This window comes from Chiloscyllium plagiosum, unplaced genomic scaffold, assembly GCF_037043375.1.
Source record: "Chiloscyllium plagiosum isolate Xiang-an unplaced genomic scaffold, Cpla_swu_hap1 HiC_scaffold_3, whole genome shotgun sequence".
NCBI lineage: Eukaryota > Metazoa > Chordata > Chondrichthyes > Orectolobiformes > Hemiscylliidae > Chiloscyllium > Chiloscyllium plagiosum.
Window position 1 is genome coordinate 138,050,544 of NW_028270141.1, and position 26,934 is coordinate 138,077,477.

General features: G+C 41.6%; 1 protein-coding gene across 3 annotated transcripts in view; it reads left to right on the plus strand.

The window, feature by feature from the left end:
- The window catches only part of nphp1 (nephronophthisis 1), a 151,975-nt gene that overhangs the window by 94,119 nt on the left and 30,922 nt on the right, over positions 1-26,934 (plus strand). For all 3 annotated transcript variants that reach the window (XR_015754656.1, XM_087983826.1, XM_087983828.1), the window contains exons 11-16: positions 2,520-2,648; positions 4,084-4,158; positions 15,781-15,891; positions 16,486-16,568; positions 26,558-26,634; positions 26,713-26,806. Coding sequence is in view for 2 of the 3 variants with exons in the window: in XM_087983826.1 (XP_087839952.1) it covers positions 2,520-2,648; positions 4,084-4,158; positions 15,781-15,891; positions 16,486-16,568; positions 26,558-26,634; positions 26,713-26,806 (569 nt within the window). In the remaining variant the exon portion in view is untranslated. The remainder of the gene's footprint in view (positions 1-2,519; positions 2,649-4,083; positions 4,159-15,780; positions 15,892-16,485; positions 16,569-26,557; positions 26,635-26,712; positions 26,807-26,934) is intronic.

Sequence of the window (26,934 nt, forward strand, 5' to 3'; positions counted from 1 at the left end):
ACCCTAAGCATATGCCTTCTAATTCTGGACTCCCCCACCCAGGGAAAAGACCTATCCATGCCCCTCATGATTATATAAACCTCCATAAGGTCACTTCTCAGCCTCCAATGCCCCAAGGAAAACAGCCCCAGCCTATTCAGCCTGTCCCCATAGCTCAAATTCTCCAACCTTGGCAACATCCTTGTAAATCTTTTCTGAACCTCTGGGACCCTTACGGACTCCAGTGATTCCTTAAAGATCACAAGTAATACCTCCATTATCTCAAGTTATCTCCTTCAGAAATCTGGGGTGTAGCTCATCTGGTCCAGGTGATTTATCCACCTTACAACCTTTCAGTTTTTCTCACACCTTCTCCATGATTATAGCCACCATACTCACCTATGCACCACGACTGTCTTGAATCTTTGGAATATTACTCGTGTCTTCCACCGTGAAGACTGACGCAAAGTACTTATTCAATTCCTCAGCCATTTCTTTGTCCCCCATTACTACTTCTCAAGTGTCATTTTCCAGCAGCTCAATGTCCACTTTTGCCTCTTTCTGCCCTTTATATATCTAAAGAAACTCTTGCAATCTTTTTTCATATTACTAGCCAGCTTACTCTCATTTTCAGTCTTCTCTCTCCTTATTTCTTTTTTCATTGTCATAGAGTCATAGAGATGTACAACATGCAAACGGACCCTTCGGTTCAACTTGTCCATGCCGACCAGATATCTCAACCCAATCTAGTCCCACCTGCCAGCACCTGGCCCATTTCCCTCCAAACCCTTCCTATTCATATACCCATCCAAATGCCTCTTAAATGTTGCAATTGTACCAGCCTCGACCACATCCTATGGCAGCTCATTCCCTCTGTGTGAAAAAGTTGCCCCTTAGGTCTCTTTTATATCTTTCCCCTCTCACCCTAAACCTATGCCCTCTAATTCTGGACTCCCCCACCCCAGTGAAAAGACTGCCTATTTATCCTATCCATGCCCCTCATAATTTTGTAAACCTCTATAAGGTCACCCCTCAGCCTCTGATGCTTCAGGGAAACAGCACAAGCCTGTTCAGCCTCTCCCTATCGCGAAAACCCTCCAACCCTGGCAACATCCTTGTAAATCTTTTCTGAACCCTTTCAAGTTTCACAACATATTTCTGATAGGACGGAGACCAGAATTGCACGCAATATTCCAACAGTGGCCTAACCAATGCCCTGTACAGCCGCAACATGACCTCCCAACTCCTGAACTCCATACTCTGATCAATAAAGGAAAGCATACCAAACGCCTTCTTCAGTATCCTATCTACCAGCGACTCCATTTTCAAGGAGCTATGAACCTGCACTCCAAGATCTCTTTGTTCAGCAACACTCCCTAGGACCTTACCATAAGTGTATAAGGCCTGCTAAGATTTGCTTTCCCAAAATGCAGCACCTCACGTGTTGGACTTTGTAGGCTTCTTAATCCTGTCTTCCCACTGCCCTTTGTCACACTATGTGGTTTTGCTTTTGCTTTTATGCTGTTCCTGTCTTTCCTTGTCATTCATGAATCCTCCCTTTAGTATGCTTTTTCTGAGGGATGAATTTTTGCTGTACCTCCCCAATTACTCCCAGAAACTCCTGCCATTGTGGTTCCACTATCTTTCCTGCTAGGTTCCTTTCCCAGAGGTCACCTCCACCCTCATGCCTCTGTAGTTGACTTTATTCAACTGTAATATCATTACATCTGATTCCACCTTCTTCCTCTCAAATTGCAGAGTAAATTCTATTGTTTTGTGGTCACCACCTCCTAAGGGTTCCAAGGGTTCCTTCACCTTAAGTTCCCTTATCTGCCTGATTGCACAATACTAAGTCCAGAATTGTCTGTTCCCCAGTGGGCTCCACCACAAGCTGGTCCAAAAAGTCATCTCGTAGATATTCCACAAATTCCTTTTCTTGTGATCCACTGCACACCTACATATTGAAATCCCCCATGATCACTGTAACTTTGCCTTTCCTACAAATCTTTTCCATCTCCTGGTGTATCTTGTGCCTCAAATCCTGACTACTGTTTGGAGACCTGCACGTAACTCCCATTATGTTTTTTTTACTTTGCGTTTCCTCAACCAAACCACACAGATTCTACATCGTCTGACCCTACTTCGTTTCTTGCTATTAATTTAATTTCATTTCTTATTAATAAGGCAAACCCACCTCTCTCTGCCCACATGCATGTCTTTTCAATATGATGTATATCCTTCGATATTTAGTTCCCAGTCCTGATCTCCTTGTAGCCATGTCTACGTGATGCCCACCACACATCATGCCTGCCAATTTCAATCTGCACCAGATGCCAACTTACCTTGTTTTGTTACTGCATGCGTTCAGATACAGTACCTTCAGTTCTATATTGCTCGTCCCTCTTCCCATTATCATGCATTTATCCAGTGTTTTAGAAGTTTGATTCCTAACCGTTTCCAACCACTGTGTCCTGTTTTGTGTGCTGGAGACTTTAATAACCTCCCCTTTCTTTCCATTTTATTCATTTTGGTATTTGCAGGTCCGTCCAAGGAAAACACATATATCACATACGTTTACATTGTGGAGCTGTAGAATGGTTCCTTTACCTGGGTCTGCTGTGCAGGTGCTAAGCAGGCAGGTTCGTTTCTGCCTTTTTGATGGTCAAAGGGTAAGTCACCTACTCGTTCAGTCCTTCATCGAACCTTTCTAGGCAGAATGTGGTCTATATCACCGAGGCACAAAGTGTTGCCTGTGTAGGCTGCATAGAGGACAACTGGGTTCCACAAGTCAACTGCCAGTAATGGAGTCCAATGAAAGAAGGAAAGACTTCCATTTGTATAATGCCTTTCATAAATGCGAGATAACCCAGTGAGCTTTATTCATTCATGTTCCTTTTTTTAATTTAATCATTGTTGAAATGGAGGAATAGAGCCAAATTCCATAGAGTTTGCACAAATAACTTTGGGAAAAAGGTGAGACAATTTGCCCAAGCAAAGTTCATAGTAGAATATTTATTAGTTAAACATCAGATGAATTCTCTTGTTTTTCACCATAATGATTTCGGTTATGAGACATTGAGTTTAAGTTTCCCTCACAAGATGGTATGTTCATCTATGCACTAAAGTATCAACCTAGAATTTGTATTCAAGTCTGTAGTGGAACTCATTCCCACAACTTGATGGTTTCCAACCTAAGGAATGAAATAAATGATGGGGTTATAGATACTTTGGCTGTAGTTTTTCAAAACTCTTGATTCAGGTATTGTCCCATTGGCTTGGGAATTGACAATTCATTCCAGTATTTAAGATGGGCTGGAAAGATATATAGAAAATCATAGTGTATTATCCATTTGAAGTTGTTATAACCTGGTGTTTGGATCAGATTGAATGCGCACTGGGGAGCCGTGGAAGAGAAAGGAATGAACTGAGTATAAAAAGATAATGAGCATTTATAAATTGTAATCTGTTCATTGTAAGTGAATTTTTTGAAGCATTCACTAGGTCACAAAGTAAGTCACCCTGTGTGACTGACAGTCTGACTGAATGAAATCCTCTGTGCCATTATGACTCTATGGGTGGAACTTCATGCCTTCCTATAGGGAGTATTGAAGTGGGCGAGCAGAGTGCATTTTTCAAGCAAGAGGATGGCGGGTGAGGGCAACAGCACCTTACTACATTTGCCCTGACCTCTGAGGCACAAAGACTTGTGGGCAGCCTTCCTTCACACTTCAAATTGAGACCTTTGAGTGGGACCTCAACCCGTAAACACATGCTTACACCCATTGATAGTTGGGGTACTTATCATGTGGGAAATTCAAAAGGCAAATTCTATCTTAGGTGTTTGTGGCTTTTCAGGCTGGATCTGTAATCCAGTGCCGAGGCATTATGTTCGGTGATAAAGAGGCCTGAAACAGCTTGAGGAAATCTGTTACTTAGATTCATGCCTACTTTTAATACTTTTGCTTAGCTAAATAGTAGGTTACAAAATAGCCCAAATAATTGTCTGTGAAAACATGTACTGGGGGAAGCAAGGGATAGGACAGACCGAAGCAATTCCATGTTGCACACTGTAACTAATACTTATTCATTGTTACCCTGTTTCAGGTTCTCAGCAACATACATACAATCAGAGCAACCTGGCAACCAAAGAATCCCAAAACATGGACTTTTTCTCCAAGGGTAGGTTTACTTCCCACTACTTTTGTTTTAACACAGAGTTGTGGTGTTATGAAGTGCAGTCATAGATTGTGATTAAACAGAGCCTATGTCAGTACTTAAGAATGAATTAAATTGGTGTTTGAAGGAAAGGGAACTGAATTTCCATGGGAAATCTAGAATATAAGTTTTGGGGTATGGAGCCAAATACTTATGGATTGAGATAACAAAGAATTCTTCACTCGGAGAGTTGTGCATCTTTGGAATTTTCTACCCCAGAGGGTTGAGGACCCTCCCTTGTTGAATATGTATAAAATTGGATAGAGAAATTTTGGTGCCCCAGGGAATCAAGGGATACTGGGAAGCCACACGAAAAGTAGAGTTGAAGCCAAAGGTCAACTATGATTGTATTGAATGACACAATAGGCTCCTGTTCCTGTTTATGTTCATAGAAGGAAGCTATTTAGCCCATTCTGTCAGTTGGTGTCAGTGAGAGCACCACAGCTAATTCATTCCTTCCACTACATTCTCCACATACCCCTGCAAACCTTTTCAGACAATCATTCAATTCTGGTTTCAAAGCCTTGATAGAGTCTACAGTGTGATCTAGATCCTAACCACTTGCTGCATAAGAAACATTTCCTGATGTAGGTGCAGATTGTTTTGCTGATATTTTAAATCTGTCTCCTTAGGTACTCTGTAATGGGACTGTTTCTCCATGTCTACTCTATCTAGTTCACTCATGATTTTTAATATTGTTTTGCAGTCTCCCCTGTACCTTTTCTAATGAGGACAGTGTCTGCTTCACTATTCTATTCACAAAACAAAAGTCTCTCATCTCCAAAATTTTTACTGTACCCTCCCCATTGCCTTTGACATGCTTCCTGACAGTCCAGTTGAAATGAAGCCAGTGTTTTATAAAGGTTCATAGTGACTTCTTTACTTTTGTACTCTTGTCTCTAACTAAAACGGCAAGAACTTTATTTTCCGCACTCCCTTGATTCCCTGAGGCACCAAAATTTCTCTTCCCAATCTTATACAAATTCAACGAGGGAGGATCTTCAACCAGGCCTTAATAGCTATTTTCTTAGTTTGTTGGGTCAACTTCATGATGTGTATGCATATATTCCCCAGGCTCTGTTCAGGTTTTGAAAATGTGAAATGCATTTTTGCAGAAGCAACAGTTAGAATCAGTTAACATGTTCACAATGAGTACAATAATAAAGATGTAAGGATATTTAATGACTACAGAATTTAAACAGTCATTACCTAATTCATAAATTTGCAGTAGATCTTAATAAATCGAATAGCTTGGTCCTGTTTTGAATAGTATTTACTCACCATTTAATACAGGATATTTCGATGTATGTTTTTAAACTGGACCATCTATATGTCAGAAATATTACATACATGAATTATTTTGCATTGTTTTTATTCAATCATTTAGAACACAATATTCAACAAAGTAATGAGATAAATATAAAATATTCTACTTTTAATGAAGTGTTATCAGAGAAGAAATGTTAGTTAAGATCATAGTAGATCGTAAGCCCTTATGAATGAAAGAAGGAGGTTGGCAAATTGGCATCTCCAATGTACTCCACTGTTCAGTAAGATCATAGCTGTTGAGCTGCTGGTGATTTCAACTCTAATTTTCCTCCTACAGCCCTTGATTCTCTTGTGGATCACAAGTCTGTCTAACTCAACCTTGAATGAACCAGCCCCCACTTACTCTCTGCAGGAAGAAATTTCAAAAACTAATGACTTTCTGCTGTTAACTGGGAATCCTTTGTTTCTAAACTGTGGACCCTCATGAGAACATTAAAAGAAATGAACAAGTGTAGGCCATTTGGCCCCTCAAATCTGTCCTGTTACAGCTGATCTGTCTCAATTTCAGCTCGTAGCATGGAGGCTCAGTGGTTAGCACTGCTGCCTCATAGCGCCAGGGACCTAGGTTGAATTCCACTCTCAGAGTGACTGTCTTTATGGAGTTTCTATATTCTCCCTTTGTCTGCATGTTTCCTCTGAGTGATTCAGTTTCCTCCCACAGTCCAAAGATGTGCACGTTAGGCAGATTGGCCATGTTAAATTTTCCATTGTGTCCGTGAATGTGCAGGTGATACATGGGAAATGTGGAGTTATGGGGATAGGGTAGGGAGGTGAGTCTGAGTGAGATGCTCTTCAGCGGGTCGGTGAGGACTCACTGGGCTGAATATCCTGCTTCAACATTTTAGTGATTCTATAATTCTTCTTTCATGTCAGTTCCTCATTGTCCTCAACTCCCAGGTGTTTCAAAAATCTATCTACCTATTCTCTTTAAATACCTTCAATGATTTAGCCTCCACAATTCTCTGAGGTAGAGAACTCCAAACATTTACAACCCTCTGGGAACATAAAAACATCAGAAATAGAAGCAGGAGTAGGCTGTCTGGCCCATCGAGCCTGTTCTCCCATTCAGTGAGATCATGGCTGGTCTTTTTGTGGACTCAGCTCCACTTATCTGCCTGCTTACCATTATCCTTAATTTTTTTACTGTTAAAAAATCTAGACGTTCAATGAAGTAGCCTCAACTGTTTCACTGGCCAGGGAATTCCACAGATTCACAACCCTTTGTGTGAAGAAGTTCCTCCTCAACTTAGTCCTAAATTTGCTCCTCTTTATTTTGAGGCTATGCCTCCTAGTTCTAGTTTCATCTGTTAGTGTTAACAGCCTACCTGCTTCTAGCCTATCTATTCCTTTCATAATTTTATATGTTTCGATAAGAACCCCCACATTCTTCTAAATTCCAATGAGTATGTTCCCAGTCCACTCAATCTCTCCTAATAAGCCAACCTTCTCCACTCCGGAATCAACCTAATGAACCTCCTCTGCCCCCACTCCAGTGCCAGTACATTCTTTGTCAAGTAAGTAGACGAAAACTGGACTCAGTACTCCAGGTGTGGCCTCACTAGCACTCCCATAGAGCTGCAGCATAACCTCCCTATTTTAAGCTCCATCTCTCCAGCAATGAAAGACAATATTCCATTTGCCTTCTTATTATCTGCAAACCAACTTTCTGAGACTTATGAACAACGACATGCAGATCCCTCTGCATATCAGCATGCTGCAACTTTTCACCATTTAATTAATAACCCATTTTGCAGTTAATCCTACCAAAATGGAAGACCTCACATTTACCAAGATATGCGCACTGACAACATTCCGGCAATAGTACTCAAGACTTGCGTTCCACAATTTGGCAATTTGTGTTGCAGTTGTACAGAATATTGGTGAGGCTTCAGTTGGAGTATTGTGTTCAGTTTTGGTCACCTTGCTATAGGAAGGATATTATGAAACTGGAAAAAGTGCAGAAGAAATTTACAAGGATGTTGCCATGACTCAACGGCTGAGTTATAGAGAGAGGTTGGTCAAGCTAGGAATTTTTTTTCTTTAGAGCATGGAATACTGAGGGAGGAATCTTATAGAAATGTATAAGAGTATGAGAGGCATGGATAGCTTGAATGCACTCAGTCTTTCTGCCAGGATTGGGGAATCGTGGTCGAGAGGGTATCAGTTTGAGGTTAGAGGGGAAAAAATAAAAGGGAACCTGAGGGCAATGTTTTACACAGACGGTGGTATGTTTATGGAATGAGCTGCCTGCAGAAGTTGTTGAGGCAGGTACATTAGCGACATTTAAAAGGCATTTGGATAAAAACATGGAGAAGAAAGGTTTAGAAGGATATGCACTAAATGCAAGGAAATGGTGGACATTTTGGTCGGCATGGACTAGTTTGGGTCAAAGCACCTATCTCTATGCTGTAGGACTGTATGACTCTAAATAAAGCTGAGAACACTGAATGCTCTACCTAACTATCCCGTCACCTTTAATAATTTGTGAAAATATACATCCAAGTGAAGTCCTTCTGCACCCCCTTTAGAATTGTGCCCTGAGTTTTATATTGTCTTTCAGTATTCTTTTGACCAAAGTGCATCACCTCACACTTCTCTGCCACCTATCCACCCACGTCACTAACTTGTCAATGTCTGTTTAAAGTTCTACACTGACCTCATCTCAGTTTCTAATTCTTCTAAATTTAGTGTCATGTGAGCACCTGTTCACCAATACTATGCTCACCAATATCTAGACTGTTCCGCCAGGCACAGCCAGCTCCTGACCTCATTACAGCCTCCGATTTCTGATGAAGGGCTTATGCCCAAAATGTCAATTCTTCTGCTCCTCGGATGCTGCCTGACCTGCTCTGCTTTTCCAGCACCCCACTCTCGAATCTAATCTCCAGCACCTGCAGTCCTAATTTTCTTCTCCTTGGTTCAAACATAGACAAAAATGCTGAATTCCAGGAGTAAGATGAGAGTGACTTTCTTGGACATCAAGGTTGCATTTAATCAGGTGTAGTGTCAAGGATGATGAAGGGCTTATACCCAAAAGTTAACTCCCCTTCTGCTCCTCAGATGCTGCCTGATCTGTCGTGCTTTTTCAGCGCCACACTTTTTGAATGTGTCATCAAGGAGCCTTGCAAAACTGGAATCATTGGGAATTAGACAATTGAAGTTCTGTCTGGCACAAAGAATGGTTGTGATTGTTGGTGGTCAGTCATTCCAGCTCCAGGACACTTCTGCAGCAACTTCTCGGGGTAGTGTCCCAGACCCAACCATCATCAGCTGCTTCATGAATGATCTTCCCTCCATCATAAGAAAGATAATGCCGTCACTGATGCCGTCGCCATCTTCAGCATGATTTGCAGCAGTTTAAATACCGAAGTAATCCATGTCCAAATGCAGAAAGCCCTATAAAATTTTCGAGACTTTGGCTGAAAAATTACAGTAACATTTAGAGTCATAGAGATGTACATGGAAACAGACCCTTCGGTCCAACTCGTCCATGCTGATCAGCGATCCTAACCTAATTTAATCCCATTTGCCAGCACTTCGCCCATATCGCTCTAAACCCTTCCTGTTCAAATACCCATCCAGATGCCTTTTAAATGCTGTAATTGTACCAACCTCCGGAAGCTCATTCCATACATGCACCACTCTGTGTGAAAACGTTGCCCCTTTGGTCCCTTTTATATCTTTCTCCTCTCACCCTAAACTTATACCCTGTAGTTCTGGACATTGCCACCCCAAGGAAAAGACTTTGCCTATTTATCCTATCCATGCCCCTCATGTTTTAATAAACATCTATAATGTCACCCCTCAGCCTCTGACACTCCAGGGAAAACAGTCCCAGCCTATTCAGCCTCCCCCTATAGGTCAAATCCCCCAACCCTCGCAATTTCCTTATAAATCTTTTCTGAACCCTTTCAAGTTTCACAACATCCTTCCAATAGGAAGAAAACCAGAAAAGCACGCAATATTCCAAAAGTGGCCTAACCAATGTCCTGTACAGCCGCAACATGACCTCCCAACTCCTATAGTCAGTGCTCTGACTAATGAAAGAAAGCATACCAAATGCCTCCTTCACTACCCTATCTGCCTGCGACTGTACTTTCAAGGAACTGTGAACCTACACTGCAAGATCTCTTTGTTCAGCAACACTCTCCAGGACCTTAGCATTAAGTGTATAAATTGTGCTCTGATTTGCCTTTCCAAAATGCAGCACCTCGCATTTATCTAAATTTAAAAACCATCCGCACTCTTCAGCCCATTGGCCTATCTGATCAAGATACCGTTATTCTCTGAGGTAACCTTCTTCGCTGTCCACGAGACCACCAATTTTGGTGACATTTGCAAACTTACTAAGTATACCTCCTATGTTCAGATCCAAATCATTTATATAAATGACGAAAAGCAGTGGACCGAGCACCACTGGTCATAGGCCTCCAGTCTGAAAAGCAACCCTCCACCACCACCTTCTGTCTTCTACCTACGAGCCAATTCTGTATCCAAATAGCTAGTTCTCCCTGTATTCCATGAGATCTAACCTTACTAACTATTCTTCCATGAGGAACCTTGTCGAATGCCTTACTGAATTCTGCATAGATCACACGCTCTGTCCTCATCAGTCCTCTTTGTTCCTGCTTCATGAAACTTAATCGAGTTCTTGAGATATGATTTCCCATGCACAAAGCCATGTTGACTATCCCTAATCAGTCCTTGCCTTTCCAAATACATGTAAACCCTCCAACAACTTTCCCACCACCGACGTCAGACTTCCCGGTCTGTAGTTCCCTGGCTTGTCCTTACCACGCTTCTTAAACAATGGCACCATGTTAGCCAACTTCCAGTCTTCCAGCACCTCACCTGTGACTGTCGATGATACAAATATCTCAGCAAGGGACCCAGCAATCATTTCTCTAGCCTTACCACAGAGGTCTAGGGTACACCTGATCAGGTCTTGGGGATTTATCCACTTTTATGCATTTCAAGACCTCCTCCTCTGTGATATGGACATTTTTCAAGATGTCATCATCTATATACCCACATTTTATGTCTTCCATGTCCTCCACAGATTGCGCAAGACAAATACTAAGCAATGTCCATCACCAATGGAAGGCAATCCGTCTGTTAGCCCTTGACATTCAATGGCAATACCATCTCTGAACCCCTTATCAACATCTTTGGATTAGTATTGACCAGAAATTCCACTGGACTAACCATATAAATACTGTTTGTAAGCTTGCTCGCTAAGCTGGTAGATTTGTTCTCAGACATTTTGTCCTCATGCTAGGTAACATCATCAGTGAGCCTTCAATGAAGTGCTGGTGTTCTGTCCCACTTGCTAATTATTTGTCTTGGTCTATTGTGGTGGGTGATATTACTTCCAGTTCTTTTTCTGGAATCGTAATCCTACCGGCAGACAAAAGGCGCATGACTGTCATCCTGAACAGAGCACACTACATTGAAAATAAAACCGCACTACTCGCAGATACTGATACCTACCAACAGGTGGCGATGGACCCAACTCCACAACAAGAAAACCATATTACAGCAACCCTGAAGAAACTTCACGAGACAGGTGAAACCTGAAGGATTCAATACGCCCTGTTTCTATGGATTACCAAAGGTACATAAACAAGGCAACCCCCACCTCAGACCCATAGTCTCACTACCTGGTACATCAACATACAGACTAGCAAAGGAACTGCAATGCAAACTGAAACACCTAGTAGAAGATTCAAACCATTCCATCCAGTCCACCCAGGAATTCCTTAACATCATCAAAGGTGCCAAGGTACAACCTGATGAGGTCATGGTTTCTTTGGACATGATAGCCCAATTCACATCAATAAACATCACCCTATCCAAAAAAACACTGGCCTCACTGCTAGACGAACCAAGGACATAAACACCTGACAACACCAACTCCATCAGCAAGGATTGCATACTCAGACTAGTAGACTTGTGGCTCACAACTCACTTCACCTTCAATGACAAGACCTACAAACAAATCAATGGGATGCCAATGGGATCACCAATATCAGGACTCTTAGCAAAAGCAGTTATGCGGAGCTGAGAACAAACAGCCCTTCCCATGATCCAACCCAAGCTTTGGGTTCGCTATGTGAATTACACATTTATCATGATGAAACGCAACAAATTAGAAGAAAGTCACAAAGACAAACAGCATCCTTACCAGTATAAAGTTTCACCAAAGAGGAAGAAAACAATAATCCCCTTCCTCGACATCACAGTGGAATGAAAAGCCAATGAAGAGCTGCAGGCTAGCATTTACAGGAAGCCACAAACACTGACCAGATACTCAACTACAGGAGCAATCATCCCAATACCCATAAACAGAGCCGCATCAAGACATTATTTAAACAAGCCACAAGACACTGCAGCTCCCAGGAACCAAGAGAAGCCAAGGAAAACACTTATGCAATCTATTTAGGACCAATGCGTACCTGATAAGCGCAGTCCGCTGAGTCCTACACGATAGACCTAAACAAGAAGACACAACATACTCAGACATGGTAGCCACCCAGCCATACATTAAAGATATCTCGGAGATGACAACCAGACTACTCCAGCCCTACGCATCATGGTAGCCCACAAATCTACCACCACTCTGAAACAGCTCCTGATGAATTTAAAGGAACCCATGCCAACAACCAGCAGAATGAACATCAAATACAAAATACCCTGGAAGGACTGCATAAACATTATATTGGACAAATGGGCAGGAAACTAGCTACCAGGATACATGAGCACCAACTAGCCACCAAAGGACCATGACCAACTATCACTAGTATCCATACACACAGACGAAGAGGGATACCAGTTCAACTGGGACAATACATCCAGCCTGGGACAGGCTAAACAAAGACATGCACGGGAATTCCTAGAGGCCTGGCATTCAAACCTGAACTCCATTAACAAACATTTCGATTTGGATCCAATTTACTAACCTCTCAAAAAAGAACTGGAAGTGACATCACCCACCATGACAGACCAAGAAAAATAAATAGCAAGCGGGACAGAACACCTGCATTTCATCAGAAGCTCACTGATGATGTTACCTAGCATGGTGATGAAACATCTGAGAAGAAATCTACTAGCTCAGCGAGTAAACTTACAACCTGATCCACAACCTGAGCTATAAATCTTCTCCAAAATCGCATATAAATACTGTGGCTACAAGAGCAGGTCAGGAATCCTTCAGTGACAACTCTCCTCTTGACTCCCCAAATTCTGTCACCGTCTACAAGGCCAAAGTGTGATGGAATACTTCCCACTTTCCTGGAAGAGTGCAGTTCCGACAACTCTCAAGAAGCTTGACATCATCCAGGACACAGCAACCTGTTTAATTAGCACTCTATCCACTGTAGATGTTCAATAGCAGCATTGTGTACCATCTCTAAGTTGTACTACAGAAATTCACCGAAGCCCCTTAGATAGCACCTTCCAAAACAATGACCGCTTCAATCCAGAAGAACAAGAACAACAGATACATGAGAACAATAGTGCTTTCAAGTTCCCCTCCAAACCACTCACCATCCTGACTTGGATGTATATCACCATACCTTCTGCATCACTGCGTCAAAATCCTGAAATTCTCTCCCTAATGGCTTTGTGGATCTATTTACAGCACATGGACAACTCGGGAGTGGCAATAAGCTGGTCCAGTCTATATCCCATGTGTGAACAAAATATCCCCCTCAGCATCTTGTTAGTTTCAATAAGATTTTGCCTCATTCTTATAAACTCTAATGAACAAAAGTCTCTTAACTTGTGGGGCATAGGCATCGCTGGCTGGCCAGCATTTACTGCTAGTCCCTAGTTACCCTTGAGAAGATGGGGTGCAACAGGTGGCGGGGACACAAGGGGGGTTGGCGGGAGTGGGTAGGGGCAGATGGGGGAGCGGGCAGATGGGGTGCTGCCGCCCAGTCTCCTGAATGGGGAGCGGACCTAACCAGTGCACACCGTGTCAATCCCATTGAACTGATGGCCGGAGAAGGGGAGGGGTGGGGGGTGGGGAGGGAGTGGTGATGGTGGGTGGGTGGTGTGCTTCAGCAATGTTGCAGCTCCTTTACACACAAGTGAGTGTCTGCTCGGAAACAAACCCTGAGGCAGCGAGAGGGAGCAAGGCAGGCCAAGCAAGGAAAAAGACAACTTCAGAAAACTCCGAGCCTCAGAGGAGAGGCTTTGAATAAATTAATCAAATAATCAATTATCTGAACAAAATACTGCCTGCCCATCTTGTTTGGATAATCGAGGTTCTTCTGTATCTGCTGCCTTTCGTCATGAATTTGGAAGGTTCTATCAAAGGCGCTTTGGTGAATTTCTGCCGTGCATCTTGTAGATAGTACATTCGGGTCCCACTGAGTAGTGGAAGGAGTCGATGCATGTGGATTTAATCCCTGTCAAGTGGGCTGCTTTTTCCTGGATGGTGTGAAATTTCTTGAGTGTGGTTGGAGTTGAAACTGCAAGTGGGAGAATATAAAATCACACTCCTGACTTGTGCCCTTTAGATTTTTGGCAGGCTTTGTAGAGTCAGGAGATAAGTTACTCTCTACAGTATTCCTAGCCTCTGACTTGTTCTTGTAGCCACTCTATTTAAATGGCAAGTCCAATTGAGTTTCTGGTCAATAGTAACCCCCAGTATATTGATGGCAAGGGAATTCGGTGATGGTAACATCATCAAATGTCAAAGGAAAGTGGATAGATTGTCTCTTATTGGAGATGGTCACTGCCTGGCATTTATGTGGCATGAATGTTGCTGTTTTGGTAAGTTAAATCCTTCATCCTAGGAATTAGCCTAGTCTTTCCAAATGCTACCAGTGTTTTCTTAATTATGGGGATGAAAGTATGAACATACTGCAGGTATGGTCTCATTGGTACCCTTGGAAACAGGTCATTCCTTCCTATTGGAAAGATGTTGTGAAACTTGAAAGAGTTCAGAAAAGATTTACAAGGATGTTGCCAGGGTTGGAGGATTTGAGCTATAGGGAGAGGCTGAAGAGGCTGGGGCTGTTTTCCATGAAGCGTTGGAGGCTGAGGGGTGACCTTATAGAGGTTTACAAAATTATGAGGGACATGGATAGGGTAAATAGCAAAGTCTTTTTCCTGGGGTCGGGGAACCAGAACTAGAGGGCATAGGTTTAGGGTGAGAGGGGAAAGATAGAAAAGAGACCTACGGGGCAATTGTTTCACACAGAGGGTGGTACGTGTATGGAATGAGCTGCCAGAGGAAGTGGTGGAGGCTGGTACAACTGCAACATTTAAGAGGCATTTGGATGGGTACATGAATAGGAAGGGTTTGGAGGGATATGGGCCGGGTGCTGGCAGGTGGGACTAGATTGGGTTGGGATATCTGGTCAGCATGGACAGGTTGGACCGAAGGGTCTGTTTCCATCATGTACCTCTATGACCCTATGACATTCGATCCTGGCAACATGTCTGCTTTCAGTCCCATTATTTTGTCAAATACTTTGTTCCTCATAGCAGATCATAGCTCCTATTAGCCCCTGGCTACTCTGTTCTCTTTGGGATGTTTATAGTGTCCTCCTCCGTGAAGATTAATGTAAAATATTAATTGCCTGACATTTCTCTATTCCCTGTTATTAATTGCCTCGTTGCATCCTCTAGTGGTCCCACACTTAACTTTGTTATTCTTTTATTTACTCAACGAAGCTTTTACTGTTTGCCTTTATATTTTCGCTACTTTCCCTCAGCATCAGTTTTCTTCTCTTTATTACTTTTTGAATTATCTGCAGCTCTTTCATTTAAAAACAAAATTCCAATCCTCTGGCCTGCCTCTAGTTTACCATTTTGCATGTCTTAGCTTTTGATTAGATGCTCTCCTTCACAGTCTATGTTAACCACGGGTTGTTCACTCTTCTCATCAAGTCCTTTTTGTTTTGAACAGAATAATTTTTGCTGAATGTTATGAAATAATATACATGGGCCTTTCACTGCTGACCACTGACCTTCTCAGGCTCCACAACATACTATTCTACAAAACAACTGCTGATACAGTATTTTTACTTGTGGTCTGTGTTACCTTTGCTCATCTCATTTGTTCACTCAATATGCAGATTAAAATCACCTGTGATTATTCTAGTGTCTCTTACAAGCCTCCATTATATCCTGATTTATACCTTGTACTTCACTGTGTCAACAGGGAGATTTAATTATTGAAATATAAAGCATAAAGCTATTAATATAGTATTGTAACAATAAAATAATTTTCTTCAATTGTTTCAGGTTACTGGTATACTTCCGAGCATGGTGGATGGTGATTGCTTTGTTCGGTCGAATTCCCAATCTTCAAATATTGGTATTCTGTTTGAGCTAGGTGTTACCTACTTTCGTACTGTAAGTTAAATACAAAACGTTGATTGATAATTGACAACTTTAGTACAGTTTGCAACTCCAGAACAATCTGAATATCATGTAGAATTGCCTTTTACTCAGTTAAATGACAATTATTTTGAAATACAATGGATTTTCTGTAAGTAGATAGACTGCTTAATTGAATGAAATGACAGTGCAGGAATTATTTACTTATGCCTTAATGGGATTAAACTTTGCAGTATTTGAATTAAAATTGAAATATAGTGCAGTACTTTTCTTAAAAGAATTGCAGCTGCTGGAGATCTGAAATGAAAACAGGAGATGTAAAAACTCAGCAGGTATGGCAGTATTGTGGAGAAACAGATTTGACATTTTCAGTATGATATGACTATTCTTTAGAACTGAAGGGAGCTGCAAAAATGATAGTTTTATGTTGTTGAAAAGTGGGATGGGACATTTCGGGCCCCCTTCCATTTCACAGAAGAGTCATATTGGAGTCAAAATACTGACTTGTATTACTTTTATTGCTCTGTTCTTTTATGTTTGAGCTTGAACAAAACATATTTTTCCCTTACGTTATGGATGTTTTTTAACTGAGCCTTTTCCACAACACAGGCAACTGGACACCAAGGGGAGTTAAGTTGTGGATGGGCTTTTCTGCAGCTGTTTACTGCTAATGGAGATGCTGTTCCTCACAGGTAAATACATGTTTGTCAAGCAGTTCTCAATTATTGGAAAAATGAAAGCAAATCTTAACTTTGTACGTAATTATTAATGAGTTTTTAGCAATATTTTCTTGTTGAATAGCTGACAATATTGTCCATATGTGAACCATGTTCTTTAAGATGTGAAAGAGGTTGGTTTTGTTTCTCTTCCCCAAGTTGAGAATATACACCCTGAGATTAGTAACAGTCCTAGATGTAGATTCAATTTTCAACTCACATTTGCTTCATAAAATGTTTATATATCAACATTTTACGGAGCATTTATATTTCAAATCTGATAATCAAATTTTAAATAGGATAGGCGTAGTAAGATCCAGAAATTATGTTATATTAAAATGCAAAACTCTTCATTAATTAAAGGACATAGCCAGGAAGTTGGATTGTGACCAAATGCAGCATTTACTGTGCATCTAATGATGCAAGTTGGATTGCTGGATGCTACTCATGACCCAGAGCAATTTCCTGGCCCGAGTGGTAGTATGATAACCAAGCTCAAACAACAATTACACCTCATGTATTTGGTGCCTTTAATGTAATTAAAAAGAAACCAAAATTTGACACTGGACTACATTAAGAACTTTTGAAGAAATGACTAACAGCTTAGTCAAAGATCTAGAAGGAGCCATCCTACAGGAGGATGGTGGGTTAAGGATGTTTAGGGAGAGAATTCCAGAAATTAGTGCTTAAGCAGCAGAAGACATGGCAACCAGTGGTGGAACACAAAAATGGTTTGCATAAGAGACCAGAAATGGGGAAATGCATAGAGCTCAGGGGGGTTGTAGGAGTTTACAGAAGTGAGGAGAGACGTGACCAAGGGGAAATTTGAAAACAGAGATGAAAATTCTAAGATTGAAGTGATGCCAGACTGGAAACTAACATAGGTCATTGAGAGGGTTAAAAACCAAGACTGCAGATGCTGGAAACCAGAGTCTAAATTAGAGTGGTGCTGGAAAAGCACAGCAGGTCAGGCAGCATCCGAGGAGCAGGAAATGCTGCCCGACCTGCTGTGCTTTTCCAGCACCACTCTAATCTAGACATAGGTCATTGAGAACAGAGACGATTGGATGAATTTTCTCTTCTGAGGCTGAGTGTCATGGTAGGCCCAAAAAGCAGAAGGGACTTCCAGTTAGGTTGGGTTGGGTTTCCCAATATGTTTTGTCAACTTATGATGCATGCATGTGAATGTAAAACCACATAGGTAAGATGTTCTAAAGTTGCAAGGACTTAAACATTCAGGCATTATATAGCAGTACCATGCTTTAGCATTGTCTCCCTGGATCATCTTCTGACCTAGAGAGAAGGACATTTCTTTTCCCTGTGGATGATGACAGACCCCATGGGGTCTCATGTCATTAAGGCAAACATGGGCAAGGAAATATCCTGCTAATTACCATGTGACATTCCCCCCAGCCTCAGGAGATGAATTACTCAGGGTAGCAAGAGCAGAAAGTTTCTGGGTGGAGAATTTTAGTGTCCATCAGTGAGAGTGGCTTAGAGCACCATGGTTGAGTGAACCAAGCTGGTTGAGTCTGAAAAGATATAGCTGCTAGACTAGGACTGCTGTAATTGTTGAGGCAACCAGCAGTAGGGAGAAACTTAGTTGGCCACATCCTTACCATCTCCCACAGATGCATCAGACCATGAAAGTATCAATGAGAGTGAACGCCTCACAGACGAAGTGGAAATGAAGTCCTGTCTTATCATTGAGGATGCCCTTCATTCTGTTGTGAGACCCTACCATGTACATAAAAGGGGAAATTGAAACAAACCCAGTAAGGTATTCAGGAGGCACTGTGGACTATCAGCAGCAGAATTGCAACCTCATGAACTAATTATCATTGCCAACACCCTGTGTATCAACCCGATGAAGATTACAGCAGGCATGCCAGGAGCAGCACCGGGTGTAACACAGAGCAGCAACTAGACAAGAGCATTTTGGAGTGAACCTGAATGTGAATAGCAGCTGCGGAGCTTCCAGATAAAAGCCTGAGAAGTGGAGGCCCATATTAGAACCCAGTGGAGCAGTAGTGGAAATGAGGTGGAGCAAACCCTCTTTGAATCCAGAGACAGAGATCCTGAGGTGACCTTAGGTTTCAAAAAGTGACGTGAGAAGAGGAATCAGCTTTAGGCTTTAGAGATTGAGTGAGTAGTACCAGGAGGGTGACAGAGAGTAAAACCCTTATTTTTATGGTTTATACTTTGTGCAGAATAAAGAGAGCGAGAGAGACATTTGATTTGATGAGTAGTGGGTAAGGTTGAGTAATTGGTTGTTAGTTTAATATTTGTAGTTCATAAGCTTCATAATGACAGGAGAACTCAGCCCTGTGGAATGCTCTTCCTGCAATATGTGGGAAGTCAGGGACACTTTCAGTGTCCATGGTAACTGCGTGTACAGGAAATGTGTTCAGCTGCAGCTCCTGATTGACTACATGGAGTAGCTGGAGCTGTGGGTGGACTCACTGTGGAGCATCTATGATGCTAAGGACATTATGAATTGCATGTTTAGTGAGCTGGTCACACTGCAAGTAAGGGCTACACAGGTTAAAAAGTGTTGGATGACCACCAGGAAGACTAGAAAGCATGGGAAGGCAACGTAGGAGTCCCCTCTGACTAACCCTCTCAAGCTGATATACTGTGTTAGATACTATCAGGGAATGAGTGATGTTCTGTCAGGGGCAACAGCCAAGTTTGTGACTCTATTGTTGGCTCAGCTGCACAGCAGGGGGACGATAAAGACTGCAGAAGTTTTGGTGATAGAGGACTTGATTGTCGGGGCAGCTGACAGGAGGTTCTCTGACAGCAAAAAACTCAAATGATATTTTGCATCCCTGGTGCCAGGGCCAGAGATGTCTCAGAGCAGCTGCAGGGCATTCTGAAGGATGAACAGCCAGCAATTGTGGTATATGCCACTAACAATGACATGAGTAAAAAAACAAAATAAGATCCTGCAACATGAGTTGAAAGAGTTAGGTAGTAAATTAAAGAGGAATACTACTAAAGTTGTAATCTCCAGATTACTTCCAGTGGGCATTGCTGGCTAAGCCAGCATTTATTGCCCATCCCTAATTATTAAGACCCATTGCTGTGGGTCTGGAGTCACATGTAGGTTGGGCCAGATAAGAATGGCAGATTTCCTTCCTTGAAAAATATTAGTGATCCAGATGGGTTTTTTTTCAACAATCCACAATGGTTTAATGGCCACCACTAGACTCTTCTTAATTCCAGATTTTTAAAAATTGTATTCAAATTCCACCTTCTGACATGGCAGGATTTGAATGCAGGTCCCAGAAATATACATGGGTCTTTTAGTTAATGGTCTAGCAATAACACCACTAGGCCAATTCCACCCTGTAAAGCTGGACAAGTGGTTGAACTTTCAGTGGGTGAGCGTTTTAGGGATAGTGACTATAACTCTAAGTTTAAAAGTCATTATGGAAAGTGATAAGCACAGTGCAAAAGTTAAGTGTCTAAATTGAGGGAAGGTCAATTTCAGTATCATTAATCATGATCTGGCAAACATAGTCTGGGAGCAGCAACTTGCTGGTAAATCTACATTTGGGAAGTGGGAATCTTTTAAAAGTAGTAGAGTGAGAATTCAGGGCCAATGTATACCTCTAAGAGTGAAGGACAAGGACAACAACTCAGGAATCCTAGATGTCAAGGAATATTGAGAGTTTGATAAAGAAAAAGAAGGAAACATGTATTCCAAAAACAGGAATTGCTGGAAAAGCTTAGCAGGCCTGGCAGCATCTATGGAGAGAAATCAAAGTTAATGTTTTGGTTCCAGTGACCCTTCTTCAGAAGGAAGCATATGTCAGGTACAGCACACTAAAAACAGGGGAGATCCTTCAAAAGAATAGTGTGTTGGGGTTTGCTAAAAGAAAAATTAGGAAGGCAGAGAGACGCCATGAAATATCTTTCGTAGAAAGGATCAGTGAAATCCCCGAGGCTGCTTATAAGTATATTAAGAATAAGAGGAAAACCTCTTAAACGAGGGAAAGAATGGGACCTGTTAGATGCCAAAGTGGTGATGGTGAAGTTTGCATGGAGATGGTGAGATTCTAGAACATGTTGAGATTAATAAGGAGGAGGCATTAGATGTTTTAGCAGACATAAAGATGCATAAAATCCCAGGCCTGATGAGATGTATCCCAGGCTGCAATGGGAGGCAAGGGAGAAGATTGTTGGGGCCTAGCGGAGATATTTAATACTTTGCTGGCTAAAGGTAAAGTTCCAGATGACTGGAGGAGAGTTAATATAGTTCCTTCGTTCAAAAAGAGATAGGCCAGGTAATTACAGGGAGAAAGTGCAGATACTGGAGATCAGAGTCAGTGTGGCGCTGGAAAAGCACAGCTGGTCAGGCAGCATCTGAGGATCAGGAGAGTCTTGATGAAGGGCTGATGCCCGAAATGTTGACTCTCCTGCTCTTCGAATGCTGCCTGACCAGCTGTGCTTTTCCAGCACTACACTGTTTGGCCAGGTAATTACAGTCCAGTTAGTTCAAAGTCAGTGGTATGGAAATTGTTGGAAAAAGTTCTGAGGGACAGAAGTAATCAACAATTGGAAAAGCAGGGATTGATTCGGATAGTCAGCACAGATATGTTAGAGGAAGATCCTGTTTGACTAATGTAATTGATTTTTTGAGAAGGTGACTAAATATATTGATGGGGGAGTGCACTTAATGTGGTTTACATGGACTTCAATAAGGCCTTTGACAAATTCCCGTATGGAAGACTGGTCCAAAAGATAAATGTCCATGAGATCCAAGGCAAGTTGGCAAACTTGATCCAAATCTTGCAAATGGAAGGCAAACGGTGATGGTGGAGGGATGTTTTTGTGATTGGAAGCCTGTGATTAGTGGTATACCACAGGATCGATGCTGGGACCCTTGCTGTGTATTACATACATTAACAACTTGGATGAGAATATTGAAGGTACAGTAGTAAGTTTGCAGATGACATGAAAATTGGTGGTGTTGTTGATAGTGAGGAGGATGGTCTCAGGCTACGGTCTGATATTGATCAGCTGGTAAGTTGGGCAGACCAATGCCAAATGGAATTTCATCCTGGTAAGTGTGAGATGATGTATTTTGGGAGGTCTAATGAGGGAAGGATATATGCAATGAATGGTAGGTCTCTAGGGAGTATGGAGGAACAAAGTGTACATGCTCATGGATCCTAAAGCACAGGTAGACAGGGTTTGAAGAAGTCATGTGGGATACTTGCCTTTATTGGTTGGGATGTAGAATAAAGGAGCGAGGAAGTCCTTTACATGATAAAGCATTGATTTGGCCACAGACAGAAGTCTGCATGCAATTTTGGACACTACACTATCAGAAGGACATGATTGCACTGGAGATGGTGCAAAAGAGATTCATCAGGATGTTGCCTGTGATGAAAAATCTTGGTTCTCCAGATAAACTGGAATGGTTGGGCTTGTTGTCCCTAGAGCACAGAATGCCGAGGCGGGAGATTTGATTGAGATGTCCAAAATTATGCGAGGCATGGACAGACTAGTTTGAGAGAATCTTCCCCATGCCAGGTGTGTCTAAGACCAGAGGGCAAAAGTTTAAGGTGAGGAGTAGGTGTCTTATCGGAAACCTAAGAAAAAGACTTTTCACCCAGAGGATGGTAGAAATATGGAACTGAAATAAGAGGGTGGTGGAGGCAAGTACTGTCATTTAAGAAGCATCTGGATGAACACTTAAAATGCCAGGGCATTGGACTAAGTGCAGATAAATGAAATTAGTGTTATTTGGTCTTTGTTGGTTTTCATAGAAATGGTAGGCTGAAGGGCATGTTTCTGTGCTGTATGACTCTATGACTGTGAGCTCTGTAGTCCTCCCATGTCCAGTTCAATGGGAGGGTAAGGCTCAACAAATATCCCCTCCTCAATGGGCAAGTCCAGCACATCAGTGCAAATGATAAGGCTGAAGCAATTACGCAATCTACAGTTAGAATTCTCAGATGTGTGATCCATCTTGGCTCTTTCAGAATTGTTAAGCTTAAGCTGATTTGATTTACCCCATGTGATATCTCTGTACTTAGTCCATGAAATAGCTGTGACATTAGCAGATCTTCACATCACCTTTGACCATAAGCGAGGTTCCAGAGGACTTGCTTAAGAAAGAAAGCAGGGCTAATTCAGGAAATTATAGGCCGGTGAGCCTGATATCTGTGGTGGGGAAGGTCTTGGAGAAAATACTGAGGGACCAGATATCTGCACATTTGGAAGAAAATGGACTAGTTAGTGACAGGCAACATGGTTTTGTACGGGGAAGGTAATGTCTGAACAACCTGATTGAATTTTTGAAGAGGTGACAAAGATAATTGATGAGGGAAGGACTGTGGATGTAGTTTAAATGGACTTTAGTAAGGCATTTGATAAAGTCCCACATGGCAGATTGGTACAAAAACCAAAATCACATGGGACTCAGGGTGGGTGGCTAGATGGATACAAAACTGGCTTGGTCATAGAAGACAGGATAATAATGGAAGGTGTTTTTCAGAATGGAGACCAGTAACTAGTGGTGTTCCACAGGGGTCAGTCTTAGGTCCTCTATTGTTTGTAGTATATGTAAATAATTTCGAGGAAAATGTGGGTAGTCTGATTAGAAAGTTTGCAGATGACATGCAGATTGATGGAGTTGCTCATACTGCTGATGATTATGAAAGGTTACAACAGGATATAGATAGATTAGCGACTTGGGCACAAAAATGGCAGATGGAGTTTAATCCAGACAAATGCAAGGTGATGCATTTTGGAGGATCAATTTATGTGTGAATTATACAAGTAAATGGCAGAACCCTTTGGAACATTAACATACAGACAGATTTGCACATGCAGGTCCACAGTTCCTTAAAAGTGGCAACACAGGTGGCCAAGGTGATTAAGAAGGCCTATGGCATGTTTGCCTTCATCGGTCAGGGCATGGAGAACAAGGGTTGGCAAACTATGTTGCGGCTATATAAAACCCTTGTTCAACCGCATTTGGATTATTGTATGTGGTTTTGGTCGCTACACTACCAAAAGAACATGGAAACTTTGGAGAGAATGCAGAGAATATTCACTAGAATGTTGCCTGGTCTTGAGGGCATTGGCTATGAGGAAAGGTGAAAAAGACTAGGATTGTTTTTACTGGAAAGATGGTAGCTGAGAGGAGAGGTCTACAAAATTATGACAGGCATAGATAGGGTGCATAGTCAGAGGCTTCTTCTGAGGGTTGAAGTTTCAATTACAAGAGGGCACAGATTCAAGGTGAGAGGGGGAAATTTTAAGGGAGATGTGTGAGGGATGCTTTTCATGCAGAGAGTAGTGGGAGTCTAGAACACACTGCCAGTAGAGGTGGTGGAAGCAGCCGTGTTGGCGATATTTAAGAGGCATCTGGATGGTTACATGAATAGGGAGGGACTAGAGGGATATGGACCAAACAAGGACAGAAGTTTTGTTTTTAGTGTAATTAGGGCATGATGATCAGCACAGGTTTGGATAGCCGTAGAGCTTGTTCCTGTGTTGAATTTCTCTTTTGTTCTTTTGTATGGGCCCTGTCAATATTTTGGCAATTGTACTGAAGACTTGTGCTCCTTAGCTTGCTATCCCTCTTGCTAACCTGTTCTAGAAAAGTGACAATACGGGTATCTACCTGCGCAATTGGCTATGTGAAAAATAGCCCAGATCTGTCTCATATACAAAATGCAGGACAAAGCCAAAGCGGCCAATTACCACCCCTTAAATCTACGTTCGATTATCAGAGAAGTGAAGGAAACAGTAATCCAACAACAAACAGTAAAGTACTGTCAAGCAGTCAAGCAGTACTAGCTGAGCAATAAGCTGTTCAGCATTGTAGACTGGTTGGTAAGATTAGATCACATGAGATCGAGGGAGAACAAGCTAATTGGATACAAAATTGGCTTGACAGTAGAAGACAGAGGGAGCAGTAGAGGGTTGTTATTCAGACTTCAGGCCTGTGATCTGTAGTGTGCTGCAATGATCGGTGCAGGGTCCACTGTTGCTTATCATTTATATAAAGGATTCGCATGAGAATATTGGAGGCATGGTTACTAAGTTTGCAGATGACACCAAAATTGGTAGTATAATGCATAGTAGAAAGGTTATCTAAGAGAACAATGGGATCTCGATCAACTGAGCCATTGGGCTGAGGAATGGCAGATAGAGTTTATTTTTTTAAAATGCGAGATGTTGCATTTTGGTAGACAAACACAGTTAATAGTAGGGCCTTGGGAGTGGTGTTGAACATAGAGACCGAGCAGTGCAGTTACATAATTCCTTGAAAGTGGTGTCATGGGTAGAGAGGGTGGTGAAGAAAGCATTTGGCATGCTTGGTTTCATCGGTCAGAGTGCTGAGTACAGGAGTTGGGATGTCAAGTTATGGCTGTCGAAAACATTGGTTAAGCAACATTAGGAGTTATGCGTACAATGCTGGTCACTGTGCTATAGGAAGGATGCTATTAAATTGGAAAGGGTGTAAAAAAAGATTTACAAGGATGTTACTGAGATAGGAGGGTTTGAGTAATAAGGAGAGACTGGATAAGCTGGAACATTTTTTTTTCCCTGTAGTGTAGGAGGTTGAGGGTGACCTTCCAGAGGTTTATAAAATCATGTGGGGTAGAGATAACATCAATAGCCAATGTCTTTTCCCCAAGATAGTGGAGTCCAAATCAAGAGGGCATAGGTTTAAGGCAAGAGGGAATATTTTTAACAGGGACTCGAGGTGCAACCTTTTCCACCCAGAGGGTGGTGCATCTATGAAACGAACTACCAGAGGAAGTGGTAGAGGCAAGTATAATTATGAATTTTAAAAATATTTGGATAGATACTTAGATATGAAAGGTTCAGAGGGAAATGGTCAAATGCTACCAAATGAGGCGAGTTCTGTTCAGGAAATCTGGTCGACTGCATGACTGTCTTATACATTTTGAACTTTTCTAGTTTTCACCTCTGTCAGCAAGGCCTGAGCAACAGATTCCTCTTTTGTGAAGACTGATGCAAAATATACATTTAATACCTTATCTATGAATCCCACCTCCACGTGTAGTTCCTTTTTTTGGATTTTGGCTCATATGATAGTGTCCATACCTTCGAGCCACCAGTCTCAGATTCAAGTCCCACCTCGCCTGAGCTGTGTAATAACATCTCTGAACAGGTTGATTAGAAGATATATCATCTTTTTGGTCTGTGACTGACCCTACTCCTCACTTAACCTCTCTCTTACTATTTATATGCACATAGTAGAGTTTGGGATTTCCCTTTAAGTTAACTGCTAAACATTTCTCCTGGTTCATCTTTTTTTCCCTTATTTGCTTTTTCACAAACTTTCAATATTCCTGTTGATCCTAAATTGTATTTTCTTCCTTAGATCTGTTATAAGCATATTTTCCCTTTGTAACGTTAATTTCAACCGTCCTATTTGGTCTCTTTTGCTGATAGGAACAGGACTGTGGCCTTTCCTGTTGAAAGCTCAAAATGGGCAATCAGGCACATGGCCTATGTGATTTTTCTCCATTGTTTTAACTGTTTCATAAAATTATATTGAGCAATTTTAATTCAATTTCGTGGGTGGTTACAAAGGAAATGTTAAAATATGTTTTGTATTATTTTCTTGCACTGCTGTTTCTTCCCTTTCTCTCTATACTAATTGTAATAAAGTCGCTGGATACAGTCTTAAAGTTCTTCACTTTGTTCCTTTCCTCTCCCCTAATTCAGGAACTTTGTGAAGTTGCATTTGTGTCACATAGTTTTAGTTACTTCTCTTGATGAGCATAACCTACACGGTGTTCATTACTACTCCTGCTACATACATTAGTATATGTTATGTCAGGCACCATAAAAATTTGCATGATGGCATCCAAACCAATTTCATTTTTTTTGAAGTGGATTTTTTGGGTACATACCAAAATTATTGATGCTTATGCAATGTTTGGTATTTTTCATGACTATTATAGGACTTATGAAATTATACTGAATGGTGGAACACCTTATGAAAAAGGTTTAGAAGTGGATCCAACAGTTTCCAAGAGAGGTGAGATTTATCTAGTTTATGCAATTATTCCTGATTCCTTTAACCATATACTAACCTAGTTTGCTCCTTCTGCTTTAGCTACTTTTTTTCAACATTTAATGGTGTCCAGAAAACAACCTAAGCTGCTGGTGAAGCTGAGGTCACCAACCAGAAAAATGAGAGCTATTCTCAAGTAGGTATTGATATTTATTTTGAAAGATATATTTTTAGTATGACTAGATCATGGCAACTTAAATAAAGGTTTCCTTTGTGAATATACATTTTCATTGACTATGAAATATAAGTGGACATTGCCCTTAT